The sequence below is a fragment of the Symsagittifera roscoffensis genome, chromosome 2 (genome assembly GCF_963678635.1).
Source record: "Symsagittifera roscoffensis chromosome 2, txSymRosc1.1, whole genome shotgun sequence".
In the NCBI taxonomy this organism is placed as follows: Eukaryota; Metazoa; Xenacoelomorpha; order Acoela; family Convolutidae; genus Symsagittifera; species Symsagittifera roscoffensis.
The window spans coordinates 66,881,337-66,896,035 of record NC_087063.1 but is presented as its reverse complement, the minus strand read 5'-3'; the positions used below and the strand labels follow the sequence as shown (position 1 = coordinate 66,896,035).

The 14,699-nt window shown below is 36.5% G+C and overlaps 1 protein-coding gene across 13 annotated transcripts in view; it reads right to left on the bottom strand.

Moving 5' to 3' along the window:
- Positions 1-296: 296 nt before the first annotated feature.
- The window catches only part of LOC134840218 (androglobin-like), a 606,395-nt gene continuing 591,992 nt past the window's right edge, over positions 297-14,699 (bottom strand). For all 13 annotated transcript variants that reach the window (XM_063855943.1, XM_063855945.1, XM_063855941.1 and 10 more), the window contains 4 exons: positions 13,633-14,000; positions 9,241-9,436; positions 8,107-8,293; positions 297-687 (listed from right to left, as the gene is read on the bottom strand). In XM_063855943.1, the coding sequence (XP_063712013.1) occupies positions 460-687; positions 8,107-8,293; positions 9,241-9,436; positions 13,633-14,000 (979 nt within the window). In that variant the 3' untranslated portion in view covers positions 297-459. The remainder of the gene's footprint in view (positions 688-8,106; positions 8,294-9,240; positions 9,437-13,632; positions 14,001-14,699) is intronic.

Genomic DNA, 14,699 nt, shown 5'->3' with positions numbered 1-14,699 from the left:
AAAACGTCAATCATAAAAATGGATTTTAAGCAAACGTTTCCTCCAGTTCAGGAGCGGATACAGGTTCTTTTCGAAGTGGGGAAGTGGAGTTACTGCCCTTCGCGAAGTCCGCCCCTACTCCAGTTCAAATCGATTGAGTTCTGCATGCATACTTTTGAAATGCTGGCTCGAAGAAGCCAACAAATGAGTGTACTTCTGCTAGATTTCCAACACAAACTTTTTAAAGAAACACTTTGGTAGTAATTCCTGGAACTTGAGTTCAATTCGGTCTTAGCAACAAGATTTTGTCAAAGCTAAAAGTAGATGAGTAAAGGTATTCCAAATGTATTTCTCAATTAGATGATATGTTTACAGATAAAACTCGAAGGATTCATACAATTCGACATGTACTATAAGACCCATTTGATCAGTGTTTCTAAGGTGTGATTTAGTTCTTGTGGTCTGAACTGTTCTGATAGTCTACTTTTTCTTGCCCTTGGCCGATCCTTTTTTGCTTCCTTTGGCTGAGCTCTTGGGACTCTTTTTGCCACCCTTCTTGCTGGCTGAAGTGGGTTTTTCCGCCTCTAGGTTGACTCCGTTCTCAAGGGCGGATAAAGCATCTTGCTTCTCTTGTTCAGCTTGTAGGATTCTCTGTCTGTAGGCCTCCTTCCTAGCAGCAATTTCAGCTCTGGTCTGGTCTACCATCTCCTGTGAGAAACAGATTATACTAACAAAACAATTTCACCCTAGTTTATAGTCCTAATGAGAGAATTAAAACAAAAAACCCCAATGGAAGAAGGTGCTCCCTTCAGTACAGCTATAGTAGTGAAACTCCTACCTCAACTAAGCATCTTTTAAAATCATTAGCAGACTAAGAGGGCGGGCGGACACCTACATACCTTGGGAGAATCGACCCCCTAACTACACATATAGGACCACCTTTGGTAGTAATTTCCGAAATCTTTGTTTGGTCGATTAACCGTACAACTTATGAATCAAGGAGCCAATATGCACTAAATTTGAGGGTGGAGCGAGGGGGAAGGGGGCTAAAACAGGATCTTTACAGAGTTTTGGGAAAGCTCAAAAAATCTATTTGGTCAACATAATTTTTTTAGGAAATTTTTTGGGCTACCCATCTCAACAAAAATCTAGATCCGCGTCTGCCTGAAATCCAACAGGACAACATATATCTAAAATTTGCTGCAGTATATTAAACTTAATCTTTTTTTAGACTATTGCTCCGAAGGAAAAGAATATTGGTGCTTGGGAATTGATGCACGTGTTTTATTTTCTTCAGCCTAACTTCGACCTTAAGCTAGCCAATTTTGACAGCAACTTTTTCATATCTTCTGAAAACTTCTAACTCCTTGCGGTTTGAAAATTGCCAATATGGGATAATTAACGCTGGATATCTTTCAGCCTATAAACGTGTCAGCAGCTATTTAATCAGGCTCAAAAATCGAATTAATCCAAGTTGAATTACGACTAGCTATTTGGTCTTATAATTACATCACTGGACGCTAAATGGATCACCATGTATACAGCGTCGAGGCAATTTAAAAAAAAACGATCTAACTTCAAACAAATGCAAAATCAACAAAACTGCTTGTATCAAAGAGACTGCTTGGTTTGCAAAAACTGATCAAATCAAAAACAAAACATAACAAGACAGCTCGTTTCAAGGCGAAGCCCTGAACAATCCGACTGCCTTTTAAAGTCTATGGAGCAGTAATAACATGAAAAAAATAAATGTAATTAATAAAAATGAAAAAATAAAAAAAAAATTTTTTTTGAGATTGTTGGTGAAAAACATCCCCCACACGCCATATAAAATACAAAGCGATAGATTTCGCTCCTAATAACAAATCAATAAGGGCAAATACGCTTCCTTCAATCAATTTGGAACGATTTCTAAATTTCCGGTTACGCCTTAACAGCGCGAAAAATATCGCGCGTTAATTATCTCGAATTGGCCAAAATGTCAATCTTTAAACACTCATAACTCTATGAAAAATAATCACAGGTAAAATATCCCTCCAAATTTGACCTCAAGACAATAATACATTTTGATTGATATTAATATTTTCGAAATTTGTCTGAAGAAAAAACCACCCCGCGCACAAATGTTCCGTTACTTTCGTTACGGAGGTCGGAACAAAAAAAAATAATTGTTTGACCAAAAAAAAATTTCCCACACGCTATGTAATGTACAAAGTGATGCATTTAACGCATAGTAAGGTTTTTTTAAGACCAAAGTTTTAGAAACGCTTTAATGACAGAGAATATATCACGCTTTCCATACCCTGATAACACTATTAAATACAGGGACGAAGCTGTGCTTCACAAACACTAGCGAGAACACGACAAAAAACTGCTTTATGAAGTGTAAAAAGAAAAAATCGATGACTACGATTTTACGATGAATTGGTGAAAATTCGGCTACGTCTCGGATTGGATCTGTGACCTAGAGATTAAGAGTCTCACACACACTAACCACGGACTCTTAATAAACAACAAATACTAGCCACAAAAAATGCAGAGAACAGATGTTATGAAATGTCCAATATTACAAATCATTGTTGTAGTGAAACTGTCACCAAATGAAGCACTTAGCGACCAAATAATGAACATTTTTATTTGCCAGTTAGCTTAGAAAAAAAGAAGGTTCGAACTATTACACTAAATTCAAATTGCAATTTACAAATTGCCAAAAATTGTCACTTTTGTTCAGCTTAAATCAAAAATGCTTAATTGAAAGGAAAAAACAGTCATTGATGAAAACTTGGAAATCAACTTTAGGCTGAACTAATCAAATATTTATATCCTGAACTTGAGTAAAATGAAGCGTTAGATACTTAATTTGATTGCGCAAATAAAAACATTATTGAAATTGCTAATCAAAGATTTGTGACAACGATACACAGTTCCACTTACAACGACTGACAATTTTATCTCGGGTGAACAAAACACAAGATCTAATTTAGTATTGCCTGTTGTAGTTTAAAAAAAAACTCGGCTACGTGTAGGATTCCAATCTAAAACCTACGCAAGCAAGGTTTATGAGTCTCACGCACTATTCACTCAGCCACGCAAACTTAACAATTGACAAACACTAGTCACAAATAAAGCAGCTAAAAATGCTGATATATAGCTAATGCTATTGAGCAAAAGTGGAATCAAATACAAATAGACAAAATGTTGCAAGTAAAAATTAAGAACATAACAAACTGATGGCATCTACACTAAGTTTGCATGTAACAAATCGGACAGCGAAAAACCACATTATGCATAACTTATGCATTTCAAAAATTGCGAGATCTATTGGGTTAGGAAAATTCTGAGTTTTCATTATTTTTATGTTGTTTGAAACAAGTCATTTTTTTTCGGTGAGTTAAAAAGGCATCAACAGCGTTAACTAATTATTATTCGAACGTCAAAGCACATGCTATGAAAAAACTGTATAGATACCGCAAAAATGGCGCCAATATTTGCGACTCAGCTTGGGAAAAAGAAGGTACGTACTAATACACTTGCTTCGCATGTGTAAACAATTTTTCCATCGGTTATAAATTGTAACTGACCCGGGAGTTTTCATACTGAGGCGTGAAATCATTCATTATTACAAAAGCTCCAAAATTTCATCTACACCAATAAATTACATCAATATTTGCGACTTATATTGGAGTTCATACTATATTACAAACTTTGCTTGTGAAAAAATACACGTAAAAGTCTTGTTGTGATTTGTTTTTAACTAACCTAAATGACCTTCGGTATAAATTAAATACCAGTTAACTTTGTACGATACGACTATCGGTAGATCGTAGAGTGTTCGTTCAGTTTAGTTTAGAACGTCTTAAATTCACACTCTATTTTATCTGTTTTATTCTTTTAAGTAATTGTTCATTAGCTGTAAAAAACTCATAGATTAACAGAAACCTATTGATAATTCTAAATATAACTTCAGGAGCATTACTTTCTCGGACAAGGTTCTTTTACATTTTGTCTTTAAAATCAAAAACTTAATCTCTCAAAACAAGAAAAACATTGATACAAAAAATGGAAGATATTACCGGCCCTCTCTTTAGAATTCCTGAGGAACATAACATCGCCTTAAAATTTAAAGATCACCATCTTCTAGACGACCATGCAAACTTGCTGAAGAGATTTAAAGCCGAATTAAAACTACCCAACTCTCCGTTATTCCCTGAGGATCACTGTTCCAAGAAACTTTTACAACTGATGACGAGAGAAGACAAAGTTATTTGTGACCTGATTGACACAATAAAAACCGGACAACCAATGAGCATTCACGGTACCTACGTGAAAAATTTCTCAAAGGACCTTCACGTGAAAGATGATTTATTATTCCTAGATAATAAGTTAGTCCTGCCGGCAACAATTAGGGGAACCTTCAGCGCAATGCTACACGAGACCCACCCAGGCCAATTCAGGATAATGTTTCTTGCAGAATACATTTGGTGGCCTCGTATCTACCGAAAGATATATCACCACGGGAAGTCTTGTGATAAATGCCTGAAAGCCGGTAAGAACCTCAAAGTTTTGCTTGGTACCGACCATACTACAAAATTACCGACGCTGACGTTTGCGAACGAGGAAATAAACCTGGTCTACGCAGGACCTTTGGACCCGTTTTGTGGAACAAAAATTAATTTCTCTTATTTTGATCGCTTCACTAAGTTCCCATCGGCCAAGATAGTAAAAAAATACTTCTTCAAACACGGTTATCTCATTTTTAAACGATTATTGTCACCTTCACAGTTTCCCAAGGAAGATAAGAGTCAACCACGGGTCATAATTTTAATCACACGATTTTGAAAATTTCTGTGAAAAATACAACATCGAAATCATTTACTGTACAGTCGGCGATTATAGATTTAATGGGCTTGTGGAAAGGCTTGTATATACTGGAAGTTCTAAATTATTAGCCATGTCATTTGATTTACCAAAACCTTTATTAAATTCCTCGATCCAAAAAATTATCTGGAACCTCAGAATTACAAAACAATCTACAATCGGTTGTACTCCGTTCGAGAAACACTTTAATCGAACGGCTAACACTAGATGGAAAAATCGGATTTCCTTTAATAACCGTTTAGATAAAGGGAAATGACGTGCCAGAAATTGACGTGCCAGAAACTGGGAACTGCACGACGGTGCGGAAGACGGTTATCTTAACGCGAACATGGACACCCAATCAGACCCGGAAAAAAACCTGCCGCTAGCCCTGACAATACCGAGTACCCCCGTACCAGAGGTGCACATTCCGGGCAAAGGTGCACTAGTTTCCGGAGGTAAATACTATAGAACGGCTACCACCATAAAAAATAGGGCACTTTATTTTAATCTGGTAAAGGAGGACATCATTGACTCATCCGAACACACAATAACACTTGATAAGGGTCACATTTTACGGAAATCGGACTTAGCCTTTAAAGGAAAACTACTCCCCGGTCCTAGAAAAATTGCCGTGTATCAGTCACCTATCGGGCACAATATTACTTTACATTCGAGTTTAGCAGGAAAGAGGAAGCTATCTCCACCAAAGAAGACAAAGGTGACAGACCACTCTCAGCCAAGGCAAGGCACCTCAAGAGCGGATGGGCCCACTCAAGTGTCCGGTTCGTCAAAAGATGCAGCGAATACTCACGACCTCACACAAAATACTTCAGGTTCTTCGTCGTTTCGTCATCCTTAAACTTAAACTCTTGGGGCGGAATAATAGACGACTATGTTGACGATATGACAAACAATAACGTACCGCCCGGCCATCAAGCCGATTCTAACCGAGGGTTAAGTATTATAGGTGATGATCACACTGCTCGCATTAGGCCCAATCTCACTGTCGATACAGATCAACCGGCGGTCATAGACGTGCCAGACACTGCGAAAATAGAAGGCTCCGAAAGCAATGACATTCTGTTGGACAGTACCCCAGAAGATTCAGCCACCTTGGAAGCTCAACCAAGACAGTCCAGACCACGCAGGAACGTAGGACCTCCTAAATTCTTCGGAGACCTGAGATACATAGACGTTGTGCTAGAAGGAGATGACCAGACCTCCCATTCACTCACAGTAAAGGGCAACACTTTTAACTACCCCAGGGCAACCTTTACCATAACCTCACCTTCGGACCTCTTAACACCACTAGCGGAGGCACCACAAATAACTACCCTAGTCGCAAAACCTACCCTATCCTGGTCATCCCAGAAATCCTGCCCATTGGAACGAGCAAAATACATCCCAATTCAGTCAATTTTGAAGAATACTTCCTTCGGATCTTCTTCATCACTACAACCTACCAGTAATGACACACTCGACGATGTAGAAAGAACTGACAACATTTCTTCGACTTTTGACACAGACTTAAAACTCAGACTAGATGATTTTGACGCAAGATTTACTTAAACTCCCAAAACTCGTTAAAAACTTTTCTTTTATTTTCAGTTTATAGCATCCATTTCTATCAACCTTCTTCAATGTAGTTAATTTTGTACATGTTAAATGTACTCATTGAAGATTAGTGTTGTTTTATATAGTTAATTTTTTTTATCTTCTGTAAAACTGTAATTTCTGTATATTCATCCTGTACACTTGTACTTTCCTATTTCATTTGTATATTCTATTTTGCTTGCTTTATTATTTTTCGGCCCAGTTTGTAAAACTTGTTCCTACGTTTAGGGGGGAAAATGGGTGTATATAGAATTAGTTAGTCAATTTATACTATTATTTTTTTCCCGGTGGGAAATTTTGTGATTTTTTATCTATCCTAAATGACCTTCGATATTAATTAAATACCACTTAACTTTGTACGATACGACCATCGGTCGATCGTAGAGTGTTCGTTCAGTTTTGTTTAGAACGTTGTAAATTCATACTCTATTTTATCTTTTTTATTCTTTTAAGTAATTGTTAATTAGTTGTACATAACTCGTAGATTAACAGAATACTTTATTAAGTCTTTCGACCAAACTCCTGGATTTTATCTAAAATCTCGAAATGGAAAATGTCAATTCGAAAAATCAGAAGAGAAAAAACTCCCCAGGAAACTTTTGTTTTGACCTGATTTCCGGTTTGGCAGGGTAGTTTTGTAGAAAGTGAAAGAAGTTAAAAAAACGGTCAAATATCAAAAATTGGACTTTTCGAGTTTCACGCAATTTTTATACCAAAATTAGGCAGTAATCAATTGAACTCTTAGTCTTAGAATTGGCAATGTCGTTTTGGAGAAAGAGGACGAAGTCCAAAAAAAAACAGGTCAAAAGTCTCGGAAAATTGAATCTTAACAATGCAGGAGGGGCGTAAAGTAGAGATGGACTGGCGGAATATACGGACACCTAGAAAAGAAGCTGATTCTTCCATTAGCACCACTTTTGGTTTTACAGAAAAAATTTAAAAAATGCCAAAACCTTTAAAAAACAAAAAAAAAATGAAAAAAAAACCCAATCCTATACAATTTAAAATTACCTGTATTAACAAATACAAATTTGAGTTCAGGGCGTCATTAATTTGCAGGTGACATAAAAATTCCCGTTCAAAAGGGGCTTGATAAAAAGTCGATATTTGTCCAAAAAACACAGCACATATATTTCGTCACTTTCTTCGAAAATCGGAACTAAAACTATTTTATAGACATTCCGTATGTTGGTCCTTTCACTCGTGGATAAATAGCCTTAAAGCCCACTGGCATGCGCAGAAATTTTTTCAGGGGGGGGGGGAGTTTTCGAAAAAATTTGGCGACCTTTTTTTAGGTCGAACAATTTCATTTTCTGAGCTCTCCGAAAATACTATACGTACCCTATGTAATTTTTTAAAATAACAGGTCAAAAAAACCGTTTTTAGGCACTTTTTGGAAGATTTTGGCCAAAAATAGCGTTTTTTCGGCGCGCGCACCCCCTCGAAACTATTCTTCAGATTGGCGCCAAATGTTCCTTTGGAAAAATTTTGATGTTGGTAGGCAAAAAACGAATGTCGTAAAATTAGACCAAAAGGGGCACCCTTTGGAAAAATTTGGCAACCAAAATTGAGGCACGCTACTGACCTAGCCTAACCTTTTGAAATATTAAAACAGCACATAAATAAGAGATGTGGCACATAAACTACACTGACCTGTAGTGCCTCGTAGTCCTGTATCTGTTTGACCTTCTCCTGGTTCCGCTTCTCCAACTCCTCCTCCCTCCGCCTCTTCATCTCCTGCCTCACTCGGTTCCACTCCGAGAACTGCCTCACCTTCTCCTCCCTCTCCCGACTCAACTCCTCCTCGTCCACCAACACTCGCACCCCGTCCTTCGCTTTACTACACCAAACATTCCAATATATCGTAACATGATATTGTGATATACTGTTGGTACTAATTAAATAGTCGAGCAATATATAACATAACGTGAATGTACGTTTTTTAAACAGTTTCAACAGTCACGATTATTAGTGCGTTAAACATAATCGCTGGTTATGGTCTACCACGCACTGAAATTATCTACCCAACGTTGAGTAACGATGTATCATTTTACTCGACGAAATATATTGTGACTTATTGTTTATTATAAAGTCAACAGCTAGTCATCAATAAAAAAACTAAAATGAGCTCGTTATAATTTATCACCCACTAAAAATTGTCTACTAACCATTCACTACTTAGCAATCAGTTCAATTTAAGAAAACCATGATTTGCAATTTTCTTTTTGGATAAATTTATCTCCATTTGGAAGGAAACTGGATTAGTAGGCAACTAGTAATTATCGCACGTCATTGTTTAGGAAACCGTACCAAAAAAATTTTCGAAAAAACTCAAGGAAACCAAAAAAATGTTAAACTTTGCCAGGATTATTTTCAATTTTCGAGTTTAACAGAAAAATATATATCACCTTAAAGCTATCTCAATTTCAAGATTCTTTCATAATTGAAACCTTTTTAAATTAAAATAATCAGATCCATTAGTAATGTTTTATTGTGCTAAAAAATAGAAAACTAAAATCCTCATTTGAAACAAGAAAAGTCAAATTACTATTTTTTCGCCTCATTTAACTTTTCCAATTTTATGCATATAGAGATGGAAAGTTAAAAAATTCAGATAAAATAAAACTCAGTTCTACTTCACTCAAAAGAAATTTATCATAGCTATTAAAGGTCTCCTGCTCAGCAGAATTTTTTTCAAAAAATCTTTTAGATATTTTACAGTTTTCTTCTTATCTTATACCAATCAAAGTCAATGAATATATAGTGACAACTAATTTAAGATCTTACATGGTGTAAGGGGTCAAATCTAGGGGCTTCAAAACTGTCTTCGGAGGTGGCCCAGGCGGGGGTTCCAGGGTCAAAACTTCCGGAACCTCGGGTACCTCAGACGCTCCAGCAGCCCCACTGTCCTCCGTAATTTGTGTTGTTTCTCTGTTCATAGACTGCTTTCTACTCTTGCCAGAGGCTACAGACTTGCTGGTTGCTGAAGCGAATCAAAGTTAGTAGCTTGTTATGATTTTTATTAGCAATTATTCACAAAAATTGTGGTCAGTTAAAAGTTACAAAGATCAGTGAATTTTACTGCTTTTTGTATGGTTGGAACGACTTATCCTGGATCATAAAACCCAAAATCACAAATATCCTATCATTTGCTAAGCCTCCGGAGCTTTCGTTGGCTCAAACTAAATGTACAAGTGAAAAATTACAAAAATTTGATTCGTAACCGAGAGTTCTCTTCATAAACTTCATTTATAACTGATTTGGAAAAAATGAATAATTGACTTTAGGCCCGGGTGTTCTTCTCTTAGAGTAATTTTGGATTAGGTACACCGTCTGTTCGTCACGCTAATCTTATTTTTGGCCGGATAGATTCGTGTAACTTCTTGTCTAATACCAATCCTTATCTTACTCTAATATATTCTAGTCTCAAAAGATCTAGAATATACTGGTATTCTTGTGAACTTAGAGGAGAGAAGAAATCAACTGATTTCAATCTGTATTTTAATTTCTCTGGCTGAAACTATGAGTAGTTTCAGCTGTACAATCTATCGTAAGTTTTAGTAATGGATCATGATTGGTTAGTTATAAATATTTTACAGTGATGAATATCAAGGTATATAATAAATACTTGTTTTGAACTAGCTCCATAATGGTTTTGAAATCTGACCACGAAAATAACTGTTTCTGGACAACTACGGGGAAAAACGACATCTGGAACCTTTTTCAGTCACTTTAATTCGAGATTTATCAGATCTAAACTATCGGCAAGCGCTGGTTCAAGTGCAATTTACCGACGGCCCGCAGAGGACAAGCGAAGCGGAGCAAAATCTTGCGTTTTTTATTTCCAATATTTCATGCTTTTGCCTTTCATTTAATTTCTTGGTTGTCTGCTGTTCCGTAACGAAACGGCGCCAGTCATATCCGCATCATAAAACAAAATTACTTTTCACTTTTCAAAAAAATAAAATATACGTCAATCAATGCAGTTTCCTAAAACATACGAAGAAGTACCAGTTATCCGGCTTTTTCCTAAATAATTGCACCATAAATGCTTTCAAATTCATGAACACAGCTGAAACTGGCAATTTAATTCAATTAATTGCCTTGGATGGCAGTAAATTAGGATAGTTTATAACGTGTCTAAAAATCTTATAAAAATATTAATAGATTGTTGGCAATATAGATTCCATTGATAGTGAGAGTCTATCATATAACTGAAATTCTAATGAACTGCCTTAGTTTTATGATAAATATGTTATAATTAGTTCAAAAATTGCAGACTAATCAGTCAGAATCAGCTCTAAAATTGTGGAAATTTGCAAAGCTGCAGAAATCAATTCAGAAAATGTTGAAGACTGCAAACAAATCATTTCCGAAATCAAATCTTTAAAAACAAATCATTAAAAACAAATCATTTCCGAAAACGTTCGAAAAATGCATGAGCCAAATAATAGCAGCCGCACCGGAGTTTCATAAATAATAATCGATTATAATGGAAAAATGTTGTCTAAAATGTTTTCATTATAATCCATTATTGTGGCAAATTTAGACCACGAAATCGATTATATGGATTGTGCTATTATTTTCGTAAAAGCACAATCCATTAAATATATTATAATGGACTATAATCCATTTAAAATCCATTACAATAGATTATTGTTCCGACTTTCGATACGAAAGTAACGGAATATTTGTGCTCGGGGTGGGTTTTTTTTTCTTCAGACAAATTTCAACTTTTTAATTAGCCACTTTTGACGAAATTTTTTTATATCATTCGAAAGCTATTGTTGTCCTGAGCCTAAATTTGAAAAAATATTTCACCTGTGATCATTTTTCGTAAAATTATGAGGGTTTAAAAATTGCCATTTTGACCAATTTGGGACTATTAACGCGCGATATAATTCGCGCTATTAACGCGTCAGCGGAGATTTAATCCGTCTTAAAAATCGTTCCAAATTGGTTAAACGAAGCTTATTTGCCATAATTGATTTGTTACAAGGAGCAAAATCTATTGTTTTGTACTTTATATGGCGTGTGGGTGGATGATTTTCATCAAAAAAAATTTCAATTTTTCGAAATTTTTTTTTCATTTTGTTTTATTTCATTTATATTTTTTATGTTTTTTTTTGTTATTACTGCTTCATAAACGCTAAAAGGCAGTCGGAACTTTCAGGGCTTCGCCCTGATACGAGTAGTCTTGTAATCCAATTAAAATCCATTATAATTTATTATAACGGATTAGAATCTATACATTTTTTTGCAAAATCATTTGCAAAACTTGCAACATTTCTGTGTTACTCACGGCCTACTCGCAATCTAAACCTAATCGAATAAACCCCCTCCCCACTTTGCCACCCCCCCCCCCCCTCCGCGTTTGCCCAAACCCCCTCCCCGCTAAAGTTTATCCCAACCTCCCCAAGTTACAGTCCCCCCAGTTTGTTTACCATTTTCAACGGGGACGGGAAGGGGAGTATACTCAGTTGTTCAGGTTACCCTCCCGCTCACATTTTTTACACCCCCCTTCTCACGTTCAGTAATCGGGAGGGGGGTAAAAATAAGATGGGGCGATTAATTTGAGGAGGGGGTAAACTGGGGGGGGGGGATAATGGCGGTTGTGGTAAACTGGCAGGGAGATGGGGGCGGGGGGAGGGGTTAAACGGGGGTTTGTAAACAGGGAGGAAAACTTGGGGGGGGGGGGGTCAACATGGAGGGGTAAACGGGGTATATAAGACAAAAACTATAAAACTTGAAAAGTGAAATGTAACATTTTATGAAACCTAATAAAGCAACTGCTTAAACAGGAAATGCGATAACTTCGAAGAAACTTGTAAATTTCATGACTGACCTCTCAAAAAATTCTTTATAATTGATTATAACCGATTATAAGCGATTATATTGGCATAAAAATATACCCCATTTTTAATGGATTATAATCGATTATAATGGATTATATTGATATAAAAAATAAATTGTCCCAAATTGGTCAAAACGGCCAAAATGGCAATCTTTAAACCCTCATAATTTTTTATCATAACGTAGGATAAAAAAGACATCACCTTCTGAGCTGCGACCTTAAAATCAAATCAGTTTTGTTAATTTAAATACAAACAGAGAAAATAAATAAGCAACAGTTAGCAGCAATTTTAAACAAAAATGTACCATAAATTATGGGGCAGTGTTTCTACAAATACGCTTGAAATACAATGATTTATTAGAAAGTTTTACTTTTTTCCTTGCCAGTAGCCACTGGCAGGGAGATGGGGGCGGGGGGAGGGGTTAAACGGGGGTTTGTAAACAGGGAGGAAAACGTGGGGGGGGTCAACATGGAGGGGTAATCGGGGTATATAAGACAAAAACTATAAAAATTGAAAAGTGAAATGTAACATTTTATGAAACCTAATAAAGCAACTGCTTAAACAGGAAATGCGATAACTTCGAAGAAACTTGTAAATTTCATGACTGACCTCTCGAAAAATTCTTTATAATTGATTATAACCGATTATAAGCGATTATATTGGCATAAAAATATACGAAATATAACCCATTTTTAATGGATTATAATCGATTATAATGGATTATATTGATATAAAAAATAAATTGTCCCAAATTGGTCAAAACGGCCAAAATGGCAATCTTTAAACCCTCATAATTTTATGAAAAATGATCACAGGTGAAATATTTTTTTCAAATTTAAGCTCAGGACACCAATAACTTTTGAATGATATAAAAAAATCCCGTCAAAAATGGCTAGTTAAAAAGTCGAATTTTGTCTGAAGAAAAAAATCCACCCCGAGCACAAATATTCCGTCACTTTCGTATCAAAAGTCGGAACAAAAAGTGCTGCAAATAAAGCCGCAATTTGTATCATTGTCTGAACGAACAAAGTTTATAAACACGTTCTTACAGCATCTGGCGTCGTATGAAGGGTTATATACTTAAGTTTCTTTTCTGAGGTAGGCTGTTCAATCCTTAAGGAGAGAGACGTTTTTACAGGAGAGAGAGAGAGAGAGAGAGAGAGAGAGAGAGAGAGAGCCTAGTATTATAGCCCAATGCAATGCGACAAAAAATCAAGTGAAAAGACACAATTTTCTGCAATTTACACAAAAATTATAATTATAAGTTGTTTGTCCAATTATGAAGTCTTTCCGTGTTTGTATGTTCTTTGAAGAAAAAACTTACGTGCTGGTTCTGGTGTGAGTTCTGTGACAACAGTCTCAACAGGCGCTGCCGATTCTTTATCGTCGGCAGCCTTCGTAGCCGCTGACTCGCGACCACTCTCCGCCTCGACTGCTGGTGGATCCACCGGAATCATGTACTTCGCAAGGAACGCCGCACGTCTAGCGGCAGCACGCTCGGCCCTACCGGGGTCGGCTCGTTCCCAAGCTTGCTTCATCGCTCGGATCTGCTCGATTCGTTCTGTGTCTTTTTTGATCTCGCAGTCGCCTTGTTGGTTTTCACTTGTGTCGATCACGACTCTTAATAACCAATGAGGTTTTTCGTTGTCGAACTGCTGGCTAATCGGACGACTTTGTGCTCCCTTGGCTGACCTAATGTCATACAAAATTTTTTTCAAGTTTTACAAAAAAAAAATTAGAAAAAATGGCATTTTGATTTCACAGAAACATGGAATATTTTGAGGACCTCTCAGAAAACAGATGAGCTATGTGAATCAAACGTTCAAACGTGTGTTTAATTATTCTGGAAGTACTTTCACCATCAGTCCTCTTAAAAGGTGACAGTATCGAGTGAACCACTACAACTGTTAAATCAAAATTATCAGAATTCCGACCTAAAATACCGAATTTCAATCCAAATCATCACATCACCAGAGTTTCAATAAAAGACACAAAACGTAGGATAAAAAAGACATCACCTTCTGAGCTGCGACCTTAAAATCAAATCAGTTTTGTTAATTTAAATACAAACAGAGAAAATAAATAAGCAACAGTTAGCAGCAATTTTAAACAAAAATGTACCATAAATTATGGGGCAGTGTTTCTAGAAATACGCTTGAAATACAATGATTTATTAGAAAGTTTTACTTTTTTCCTCGCCAGTAGCGGATTCAGGAGGAAGGCGGACGCCCTCCTCTTAGGGATTCGACCCCCTGCCGACCCAAAAGCTCCCCCTTTGTACTATTTTGAGATATCCATTTTTGACTGGCTGACCTTAAAAAATCTCTAAAAGCGCCTTTGGCGCCAATCTATGCTAAATTTGAGACGGGAGCGCGCGCCGAAAAAATTGCA